The sequence below is a fragment of the Ostrea edulis genome, chromosome 5, assembly GCF_947568905.1.
Source record: "Ostrea edulis chromosome 5, xbOstEdul1.1, whole genome shotgun sequence".
NCBI classification, from domain to species: domain Eukaryota; kingdom Metazoa; phylum Mollusca; class Bivalvia; order Ostreida; family Ostreidae; genus Ostrea; species Ostrea edulis.
Window position 1 is genome coordinate 4,045,527 of NC_079168.1, and position 12,619 is coordinate 4,058,145.

A 12,619-nucleotide genomic window follows, 5' to 3' on the forward strand; every position below is an offset into this window, starting at 1 on the left:
ATGTACACTTCATTACTGTCAAAAAAGGAATTGAAAGTAAATCTTCAGCAACATTATCGAGAAAACCTCATCAATGAGGCAATTATAAAAGCACGGAATATACCAATTTCTATATTAAGAAACCCCTGTCACGAAGAAAGCAATATAAACAATGTTCCTTTTGTAATTACATAATATTTTCGGAACAACTAGAAGATGTTTTCCTATAACAGAACAGTCCAAAAATCCCAAAGACCTAATAAAATAATCTGAAATGAAAAACAAAAAAAAACAGGCTCCCAATCTGAAGAGGATTCTGACGCGCACCCGATTTACTACAAAATATTCCAAATCCGTAAAAAAGTGTATCAGAAATTCATCATGTTCCGAAAAGTTTGCTAATTCTTGTCTTGGAAGTTTCAACATATTTCCGTTTACCAAAATGAATAATGACTATGTAATTTCAGGAGTCACAAAGGAGGACTACTTTATAAAATTGTTTAATCCGAAACTTGATAAAAAAAAAATAACTCTCTAAACTTGTAACTACATCTAACTAAAACATATGAATTGATTTCCCAGTGTTGGCTATTATGTATATTAATGTGTGTATTATGACGCTGCCGTTGTAATTTACAATGACGTCACATAGGACAATTAGCAATTGTATTTCATTCCATTTCATTTTAATAGTGTCAAAAGAGGCATATCTCTCTCTCTCTCTCTCTCTTTCTCTCTCTCTCTCTCTCTCTCTCTCTCTCTCTCTCTCTCTCTCTCTCTCTCTCTCTCTCTCTCTCTCTAGCTCTGAGACACTCTCTCAATTTACATCGCAGCACTGCACTGTTTTCAGTCTTCTATTGTCAACGTGTACAATAAGATACTTCGGTTTGATACACAGATTATTTTTCTCGTTGTCAATATTAGCATCTACTTGTACACAAATCACTGTTGTAAAACATCATTCTCTGTATGATGGTCTAATAGTAAATTAAAACAAAGATATCATATTCGAGATAATGATTTACCAAGTAAGCATGGCTCTGTTCATTTTGAAATACATTTCTCACTGGGAGCAAAAAAAAGTGGGGGAGGTTGATCCGCTTTTCAACAAAGCAAAGCAAAATCTATACGTCACATTTTACCACATGACGTCAGTCACATTGACATGTGGATCGCAATTTCTCACTTGCTTATACATATTATCTTGTGTTGGATTTACTATTAGCGGCAACATTGCATCCAAGGGTATGTTTTAATGTAATAGAAGTTTTCACAGAGTTAAAAGTCGCACATTATTGCATTTTCTGATATTTGAAGACTTGTTTTGGGTTGGCCTAATTTCTAAACAATGCAATTTCCCGTATTTTCTCAGTCTATTGGAGATGAGCAACTTCAAAGTCGATCTCTATCTCTAAAGGGCAGCGAAATACGCATCGTATGCATAGTCTACACATATTTTCTTTTATGACAAACTTCACCTTCGATACAATATTTTGATAAGTAGATAAGTAGATAAGATGGCGACCTTCACATAGACGCTTCGTGTCGTTCTTGCTAAGTGAATCATTGCGCGGCTCAATTTACCAGTAATTTTCCGAGTTTATGTACATTTTGATAAACGAAGGTTAGCATATTTGTCGTTTGCATTAAATTATAAGGAATTGCTTTTTCATAATCCGCATCGAGGATTATAAAGCGTAAACTGACCCAAACCAGGTTATACTCGTATAACTTGGCCCAGAATCAAAGTCATCCCTTATATATATATATATATATATATATATATATATATATATATATATATATTTATTTATATATATTACCATGGACATTTTGTGCAATTTTACTATGTTATATATTACCTATACCATGGACATTTTGTGCAATTTTAATATATATATATATATATATATATATATATATATATATGAAAGGTGAAGATAACGAACAGTGATCAATCTCATAACTCCTACAAGCAATACAAAATAGATAGTTGGACAAACACGGACCCTTGGACACACCAGAGGTGGGATCAGGTGCCTAGGAGGAGTAAGCATCCCTTGTCGACCGGTCACACCCGCCGTGAGCCCTATATCCTGTTCAGGTAAATGGAGTTATCCGCAGTCAAAATCAGTGTGCCAAGATCGGCTTAACAATCGGTATGAAACACGTCAGACAGTATTTGCCCAACGATAGGTTGTATTGACGAACTAGATCGTTATAACGACCATAGAATTTACGAAATGCTGACTTCAATCGAGACTGTTGAATCCCCTGTATCATGAACGTTGCTTGTCAGTAGCTTACCTCGATTTAAAAACTGACTATACCCAGAACAAGCTCTTGCATATCGAATCAGTTGAGATATATAAACACCATATGCAGGTGATAATGGAATATTGCTACATAAATGTGGGAAGTCGACGATGGAGAAGCTGAAATCATCCCGTTTGTCATACAGTTGAGTTGTTAGTTTGCCGTTAATGTCTACTTTCAATAAAATATCTAAGTATGAAGCAGAAGTGGACGACTCTGTGGTGTCCTTTATTTCGAGCTCACAGGGATATATCAAATCGACATATGAATGAAAGCTATCATTGTTAATAGACAAAACGTCATCGATATATCTAAAAGTCGAATTGAAGGTCACAGCGAGAGCTTTTTTCTTCTCACGTAGAAGATTTTGAATAAATTCTGCTTCATATGAATATAAAAACAGGTCAGCTAACAAAGGAGCACAATTCGTGCCCATGGGAATTCCAACAGACTGTTGGAAGACCTGATCACCAAAGACCACGAAGATATTGTCAATGAGGAACTCTAGCATATTTTTTATTTCAACTTCAGAGTACTTGTGCGTGGAATCAGAGTGGTGTTTAACAAAGTGAGTTTTTGAATGACTGATCACTAGATATGAATATTTCCGTTTTTCGTTTTTGTTGAAGAAGCAACTGTCTATGATGTCAAAAAGTCTAGTCTTTAATTTATCGTGAGGAATGGTCGAGTATAGTGTTGAAAAGTCATAGGTTTTAATGCTATTGATTTGGGACAAATTCTGTGATTTCAAGATTACTAAAAGTTCTTTAGAATTTTTTAGAATCCACATTTGATTAACACCACTTCTGGCATATGTAGTCGCACAGTAAGTTTGAAGTTTCTCCTTCACAGCTGTTAACATTTTCGTGAGGAGCAAAAATAGGGGCTTGGTAGAGCACTTACTGAATCCAGCAATGTATCTTTGTTTGTAAGGGTTTTTATGTAGTTTAGGAATCCAGTATAGGTACAGTAACTCATATTCATTCGACCCATTGACTGGAATATTAAATGTGTCTAAAACTGAAGCATGGTTTTGAAGAATTTCGTCTTTTGAAAGGGCAGTTGGAGTATAAGTATGATTACCAAAAGTGGAATTAATGCCAAGTTCGTTTAAAATACAGGTGTAATAATGAGCCTTACAAACAAAGACAATGTTGTTACTAGCTGTGTCAGCTGGAACCAAAACATATTCCTCATGTAACCTATCTAATTCTTTCATCACTTCTGGTTTACTAAACACAGAAGGATAGATGGTACGTACTTTTGTTTTCATGTGTCTAATGCGGGATTTTAATATCCCTCTTATGCTTTTAACCCATTCAGACAATGTATCAAGTTCTTGTTTTTCATATTTAGCCCATCGTCTGGCATAATCTTCGACAGAACTCATAATAGAGATGAAGTTCCGTCGCCAATTAAAAGACCGAGGTTCAGCCGAAATATCATATTGAATATACATGTATTTAAGAAAAAATAAATTGCATTCATAGAATGGATAAAGCTACAGAATTTAAAAACTAGATCCACATAATGATATCACAGACCAAACTAAATGTCCTGATCTCATTAAAAATCCACATATTTAACCACAATAATCAAATATTTGGCCCAAATCGTTTTAAAAACTTATTTGCTTTAGAATAATTCAGACTATCTTCATTCGATATTGATACAACTGAATCTGTATGATACTGAAAAAAGCCTAGTACAGCATGCAAGAAAGACAGTCTTATGTCAAATTTAGTTGTAATTGGATCACTGTAATTCATTATAGTAAAATTGCAAAATGTGGAAAATAGTAATGAAATTGACATGAATCAACGAATGATGGGCAAATTCTAATTTCATTATTACTGAGTTAAGTAAATACTCATGTAAGGAAATACGCAACGCAGATATATTCCTGCAAATGTTTTAAGGGAAAATTATTGATTCTTTTGCTATTTTAAAGCTTCAACGTATATTCTGGAGAAACCAAAAATGTTTCAATGAGTAAAGGGGGTGTATCATGATAGTACATTTTCCGACCAAATGAATGGCACAGACAGAACATTTTCATAAAGTTTTCCATCATAATAAGGGGAGGGGTAGTGTATCACGAAAGGTGAAGATAACAAACAGTGATCAATCTCATAACTCCTATAAGCAATACAAAATAGATAGTTGAGCAGACACCGACCCCTGGACACACCAGAGGTTGGATCAGGTGCCTAGGAGGAGTCTCTCCCGAATCCCACATTTAATAACATTTAGAAATTTTACACATGAATTACAATCAAATGTTTGGTTTGATTGTCGTTCTATGCAGTCTGTGGACGGGGTGGGATCGGGTCTATTTGGATATGGAATTTGGGTGATTATATCAAATTTCCCAGTTTTCAAGTTGTAGAGAAGCAGTCTAAAACATTCTTTCAATTCAATGTCCAGCCTTTGATCTGCATATGAAAATTAGCAGACGTGCCGATGGTAGATTGGGTATAATGCATATACAACACTAGATTTAAAGCATTCAATTATCATTTGATGAGTCCTGCTATATATAGGATGATGAAGTAAAATGTTGACTTTACATGGAAACCTGCTAAATATATTTATGTTCAGTGGTACCACAGATTAAGAGATGCATTCTTACAAATGTTATTTTGCCCAGTCCACATTTCCTTCGTTTTATGACATTGGCCTTTTGACGTGTATCGGCTAATCTAATTTAAAACAGTTCAAACTGGTTACCTAAAATTGCTACCCCAACAATTGTTTGTTAATTGCAATTATAGCTATCATCCATTCAAATGTATTATACAACAACTGTCAAAGAGATGGAAATTAATTCTGTATAGGGGACATTCTGAATTAAGAAGTATGGTTTAATGATTGAATTCTTTTTATTAATCATTAGAAAAATATATATTTACCACTGTTTCTAAATTTTACTACGACTTGTTAAATATGCAATATCTTTTGTATTTATGACGAAGTGCTGTGTATTACACTCTACTTTTTATAATCTATAGTGATATTGACATCAATTACAGTATGTTGGCATAGAGAGTGGAAGTGTGACCTTCTGTAATAAGATATATTTGACTGTTTTATTACACAGAGGAGACGAAAATTTGTATTTCCCAACAAAAATGATGAAACTTGAAACATCAATTATCTTTTCACAGAGAGTAATAGTTCATCAGATTTCATTTATCATGAATATCAACAGCTATTATCACAAATCACTGTTAGCGATTAGTTGCAAAATCGAACGTTACTACTGTCAGTATTGCTGTGACTTTTATGGGGACATTTTTCACAAAACAATGCTTCTTAAGAAGATTTTTTCACATAATAACATTTGTTTGATAAGATACACAATGACATACAATAGAGTAGGGATCTCAAATTAGAGAAGAAGAGAATAGTTTTCTCATTTTAATTCTTCAGAAAAGATTAGGTATAGTACATTTGAAATATACTAAGTCCAAAATATCATGCAAATGTTCTGTTCTCGGTTACTTTCGTCAGCTACGATTTTTAGCCCTTCTCCCTGTAATTCAGTTTTATTAGATGCAAAAGTCAGTAGTTTTTATTTTTTTAATGAGGGAACAGAGTTATATAGTTAGAGTTTACTAAACTTTTGATTAAACTGAAATATTCCTATATAATTCTAGATTCTCAGATCCAATCTTACAAGTTTACTTAAAAAGAGTAAGATGGAATTATTCGTCACATGTTTTATAACTGAAGAAAATGTATGCACACGTATTGTATATCATCTTATGTGTCTAGATAATGACAAGAATCCAGCGTCAGTAGAAACGGACAGTTTTCAAAGCTTTTCAGTGTTGTTTATTCCGTAGATCAGATTATGTCACCAGATGACGTCTTTACACTCTATATGTCTTCTCTTGTACTCGGGTATGGAGGTATTGGTAGCTATATGATTCCCGCGTCCCCCACTAACAGGAAGTAGCATCCATATCAAAACACAATACAAACGTGTGCATGGTCATCTTCATTCAGATACCTGCTTAATCTAATGGGACCTTGAAAGGGGTTTCAATATTTCAAGATCACTTCTCCCATGAATAGCTAAAACATCGTGTATGTAGATAGAGCTAAATAATCGTAATATTCTTGATAACAAAAACAGAATCAATATAACATAATCGTATAAATATATAAAATTTATTCACGTAAAAAATGACATTAGTAACAGACAATCATGGGTCCCTCCAACCAATTTAGTATACCTGAAATAGAAGTATATTTATTAATTGATTTATTAATGGAGATTTACTTGTCAACATTTCAACACACAGTATGTTACGCATATTAATAGAGAGATATTGTACTTTCGAAATCTTATTATCGGACTTACTTTTCTAAGTCTCCTGCTTCCAAAACTGCGTCTAGATCCACCGAAGATGATCCCGTCATTAAAACCATTGAATCCACCAGCGGCGGCAGCAGATGCAGCGGCGGCGTTTCCGATTCCTGCAGCAGCGGCGCTAGCGGCAGCAGATCCACCTCCAAGGTTCAATCCAGAGTAGGGGAAAGAGACTCGGTTGTTATAGTTGAACCCTGGGAAAGGGTACTGCTGTCCGGGGTAAGTGTAGTATTGTCCTGGGAAAGTGTAATACTGTGAGGGGAAATGATTGTAGTATTGTCCTGGGTACCAATAGTTGTTAGGGGCAACGTTCCATCCTAAACCACCAACAGCGGCAGCGGATGCAGCGGCGTTTCCACCAGCAGCAGCAGCGGAAGCAGCAGCAGCATTCTGACCAGCAGCGGCAGCAGAAGCAGCGGCGGCAGCGTTTCCTGCAGCAGCGGCGCTGGCGGCAGCTGATCCACCTCCAAGACCGAACAATCCTGTGTTAAGTCCTCCAGTTCTAACGACACCAGTGCTAACTCCATTGCCACCCGTACTGACTAGTCCTTGATATCCCCCATAGGGACCCTGTGATTGAACACCGTAACCACACCCCCATTGTCCACATCCCCCGTAGTAGTCAGATTTGGGGTAGTCTAAGGAGTCTGCAGATGCGCAGGCCACAATGCAGGCAACAGCAATGAATCGCAGCATTTTCTAAAATATAAAGTTATCTTTTTATTACTAAATGAACTTAAGATGATATATCGCATATATCAAGAAGTTGATGAAAGTAATATGTATGTATGGTAGGTATTTTAAATATTCTATCAGTACTATTCATTTTAGAGGTAAAATGATAATAATTTAGAGGTAGTGAAGCTTAATGAAATAATTGAGATGAAGTTAAGACATGCACAGAGAAAGTACAAAATGCTTACCTGGATTTTTGTGTCAGTCTTGTGAGTTCAACAGTCCTTGTGTCGTACTGAACTGTTTAATTTGATCTCTGCTTTTATAGTGTTAGAAACAAAGACGTCACATTAAATGGTGGTCTTTGCGGCTAATTTCCATTGTGGTTATAATTATACAGCTAATATAGAAGTGAAGGAAATAAAATAATGATTGACTGACATGACATTTGGAATAAAAATCCTCGATTTACAATTTTCTGAGATGTGTTTATCTAGAATAAACTATAGTCGTCATAAAAATGAATGAAATTCCTTCCACAATCACGGTATCAATTACAACATATTAGCAGTAATGAATTGATACGTTGTACTATCACCATTAAGAAGGTATCAAAATTAATATTTTAGATTATTCATGTTTATGATGTTTTTCTTTTATACTTTTTATACTTTTCATATCCTACACAAATACAATGTATGTGAGTAAACAATTGATCTCCTTTTCATGTATGTTAATATTCCTTATAGTCGTTTTTATGGTTGTATGGGGCAAATTTTAGAGATAAAACTATTTTGCAATACTCATTGACTTCAAATATTATTCATTTGGTAAAAAATTTCCGTCTTGTGTTTATAAATTGAAGGGCACAAAATATCCTTGACAAAGAAGTCCAGAAAATGACTTCGAATCATCGCTATAACTTTGGATTAAATAATATTCTTAAGACATTACTGATTTATAAGGACGTTAGCAGCACAATATGATGACAGTTTATTTCTACAGTTCAATGGAAACATTGCTACCCCATCCCTTCATAGAGTATTTGGAGAGTGTATACACACACACACACACACACACACACACACACACACACACACACACACACACACACACAGATATATATATATATATATATTCATATATATACGTTGTGTTTATATATATACAGTATATACACACACACACACACACACACACACACACACACACACACACACACACACACATATATATATATATATATATATATATATATATATATATATATATATATATTATTCTCCCTCTGCTCAACGACAACGGTTTATTTCTCATAACTTTATTTCTCTTAAGATATCTGCGTACCGCCTCATATTACCAACGATACATCGTCTTGCTTCACCAACTGTATAACAGTACATGTACCAGCACTGCCAACATCGTTCCATTTTTAGTTTCTTGCAAGTAACCAATGGTTTAGACATTACGCTAATTTCATTTACTATTATCTGAAATTTAGATTTTCAATAGTTTGATCTAGGGGAGAATACCACGATGTACGGATTAATTGTTTCACCTTTTGATCGGCCAAGTTAGTTCGTCCATTAATGAATTTCACACTTTACCGACTGATACCACAGTGACCAGACATGATGAGTTCACGCTCTGATTCTTATTCTTTTTTGAGTTAATAACAGAGCCTGCAACATGTAATCCACTGGAAAAGTGTTTAGCTAGTTTTGTAGTGTAGCTTTAGTGCTTATTGTTAATCATATTTGTGTTTTCTCCATAATGTAATCCTTTCCCGAAAATTTGACAATTCCAGTTGTTCATGTCGTTGGTCATTCTAGTGCTTTATATAATTATTTTCCCTGACCATTGTATCTATTTAATATAGATCCGACAGTTTTGTATACTGAATGTTGTTGGTTCTTCAGTGCTTTATATATATATATATATATATATATATATATATATATATATATATATATATATATAAAAGTTTCTTTTTTGGAAGTGAAAAATATAAATATAATATAATATAATTAAAGACTAGACTTTTTGACATCATAGACAGTTGCTTCTTCGGCAAAGGCGGAAAACGGAAATATTCATATCTAGTGATCAGTCATTCAAAAACTTGCTTTGTTGGGCACCACTCTGGTTCCGCGCACAAGTACTCTGAGGTTGGGATAAAAAATATGCTAGAGTTCCTCGTTGGCGGTGTCTTCGTGGTCTTTGGTGGTCGGGTCTTCCGGCAGTCTGTTGGAGTTCCCGTGGGCGCGGATTGTGCTACTTTGTTCGCTGGCCTGTTTTTGTGTTCGTATGGAGCGGAGTTTGTTCGAGGACTTCTGCGTGGAAGGGGAAAAAATCTCTCGCTGTGACCTTCAATTCGACTTTTAGATATATCGATGATGTTTTGTCTATTAACAATGATAGCTTTCATTCATATGTCGATTTGATATATCCCTGTGACCTCGAAATGAAGGACACCACAGAGTCGTCCACTTCTGCTTCATACTCAGATATTTTATTGAAAGTAGACATTAACGGCAAACTGACAACTCAACTGTATGACAAACGGGATGATTTCAACTTCTCCATCGTCAACTTCCCACATTTATGTAGCAATATTCCATTATCACCTGTATATGGTGTTTATATATCTCAACTGATTCGATATGCAAGAGCTTGTTCTGGGTATAGTCAGTTTTTAAATCGAGGTAAGCTACTGACAAACAAGTTGATGGTACAGGGATTTCAACAGTTTCGATTGAAGTCAGCATTTCGCAAATTCTATGGTCGTTATAACGATCTACTTCGTCAATACAACCTCGCATTGAGTCAAATGCTGTCTGACGTGTTTCATACCGATTGTTAAGCCGTTCTTGGCACACTGATTTTGACTGCGGATAACTCCGTTTACCTGATCAGGATATGGGGCTCACGGTGGGTGTGACCGGTCAACAGGGGATGCTTACTCCTCCTAGACACCTGATCCCACCTCTGGTGTGTCCAGGGGTCCGTGTTTGCCCAACTATCTATTTTGTATTGCTTGTGAGAGTTATGAGATTGATCACTGTTCGTTATCTTCACCTTGCATATATACACAGACACACACCCACACACACACACACACACACACACACACACACACACACACACATATATATATATATATATATATAGAGAGAGAGAGAGAGAGAGAGAGAGAGAGAGAGAGAGAGAGAGCAGAAGCTTTACGGCTTTAAGGCCTCTTTTGACACTTTTGAAATGGAATGAAATACAATTACTAATTGTCCTTTATGACGTCATTGTAAATTACAACGGTAGCGTCATAATACACATATTAATACAGATAATAGCCAAAACTTCGAAATCAATTTATATGTTTTAGTTAAATGTAGTTACAAGTTTAGAGAGTTATTTTCTATTAAGTTTCGGATTAAACAATTTTATAAAGTAGTCCTCCTTTGTAACACCTGAAATTACACAGTCATTATTCATTTTGGTAAACGGAAATTTGTTGAAACTTTTAAGACAAGAGTTAACAAACTTTTCGGAGCATGGTGAATTTCTGATACACTTTTGCTGTTTGTGTCTTGTGTCTTTCTTCCCGCAGATAATTACAGATGATTAGACATCTGATCCCACCTCTGGTGTGTCCGAGCACCCATGTTTGCTTAAATATCTATTTTGTATTGCTTATAGGAGTTATGAGATTGATCACTGTTCGTCATCTTCACCTTTCACATTTCATTATTTTTTTTTACGGATTTTGAATGTTTTGTAGTAAATTAGGTGCGCGTCAGAATACTCTTCAGATTGGGAGCCTGTTTTCTTTTGAGATTATTTCATTAGGTCTTTGGGATTTTTGGACTGTTCTGTTATAGGATAACATCTAGTTGTTCCGAAAATATTGTGTAATTACAAAAGGAACATTGTTTATATTGCTTTCTTCGTAACGAGGGTTTCTTAATATAGAAATTGGTATACTCCGTGCTTTTGTAATTGCCTCATTGATGAGGTTTTCTGGATAATGTTGCTGCAGATTTACTTTCAAATCCTTTTTTGACGGTAATGAAGTGTACATATCCGTCTAGCCATGTTGTATGGAATGTTACGTTTGGTATGAGAAGGGTGACATGAACAGAAAAAGAAATATTGATGTGAATCTATTTCTTTCCAAGAAAGATCCGTGATTATATTGGTATTTTCACTCCCACCCATAGTAAGTTGAATCGATTCATGTAATTGATTTATTTCAGCATGTTTTTTTTTTAAATGATCATCTGCAGTTTTATTCCAAAAGGTGAAAATATCATCAAGGAATCTTTTCCAGTTATGGTGAATATATATGGGCAACATTAGCACCAAATATTTCCAGAAGCTTATTTTGTAGTTTTTCTTCCAGGTAAGCCATTATTAAAGTTGCATAGGTAGGTATCACTGTAGATGTACCATTAATTTGAAGATAGAATTCTTCATCAAATTGAAAGTTTCTACTTTCTAAAACTATTCTCTGAAATTTTTTGTTGGATATTTTTCAATCCAAAATTTCACAGATTCTAGTCCCATGTCATTTGAGATGTTTGTATAGAAACTAGCACCATCAAAAGCAACAAGAAGAATATTTTCATGTACTTTTTCCTGGAATCTTTTTTGAGAAAATCCAAATGATCACGAATAAAAATAGGTACCTTTTTGTATAATGGTTTAAGAATTAAATAAAGTGGATTACTGAATCTTTCTGTGCTTGAAGAAAATCCTGCTACTACAGGGCGGAGTTTTAAATCCGATTTTCTCCTAAAAGGAACGTAAAAGAGAAAGTTGAAGAAACACGGACCCCTGGACACAACAGGGAAGTGATCAAGTGCCTAGGAAGAGTAAGTTTATCCTTTATGTAAAACACCATTTAAAAGAAACATCAAACACAACTTTTAAATTTTATGTTGTTACAAGTGATTAATTTGAGAAAATATTTTCAGATGGTATCAAAACATATTCAATTTGAAAATGTTGCAGTTCGAATTTCCTATTTTGTGAATTTTGAGCGTAAATTGTGTAAATAAAAGCCGAAATATCATGTTCAATATGTATGTATTTAAGAAAAAATAAATTGCATTCATAGAATGATTAAAGCGACAGAATTTAAAAACTAGATCCACATAATGATATCACAGATCGAAATAAATATCTCGATCTCATTAAAAATACACATATTTAACCACAATAATCAAATGTTTGGCCCAAATCTTTTTAACAACTTATTTGCTTTAGAATAATTCA

General features: G+C 34.6%; 1 protein-coding gene across 1 annotated transcript; it reads right to left on the reverse strand.

Annotated features, from left to right (window-relative positions):
• Positions 1-6,455: 6,455 nt before the first annotated feature.
• On the reverse strand, positions 6,456-7,654 carry LOC130046270 (spidroin-1-like). The gene is made up of 3 exons (XM_048878289.2): positions 7,597-7,654; positions 6,665-7,372; positions 6,456-6,536 (listed from the first exon to the last, which is right to left on the reverse strand). The coding sequence occupies exons 2-3, from the start codon at positions 7,367-7,369 to the stop codon at positions 6,528-6,530; spliced, it is 714 nt and encodes a 237-aa protein (XP_048734246.2). The 5' UTR covers positions 7,370-7,372; positions 7,597-7,654; the 3' UTR covers positions 6,456-6,527.
• Positions 7,655-12,619: the final 4,965 nt, after the last annotated feature.

What these genes read in the sequence shown, in the direction of transcription:
- LOC130046270 (XM_048878289.2), bottom strand. Translation starts at nt 7,369, where the DNA reads ATGCTGCGATTCATTGCTGTTGCCTGCATTGTGGCCTGCGCATCTGCA.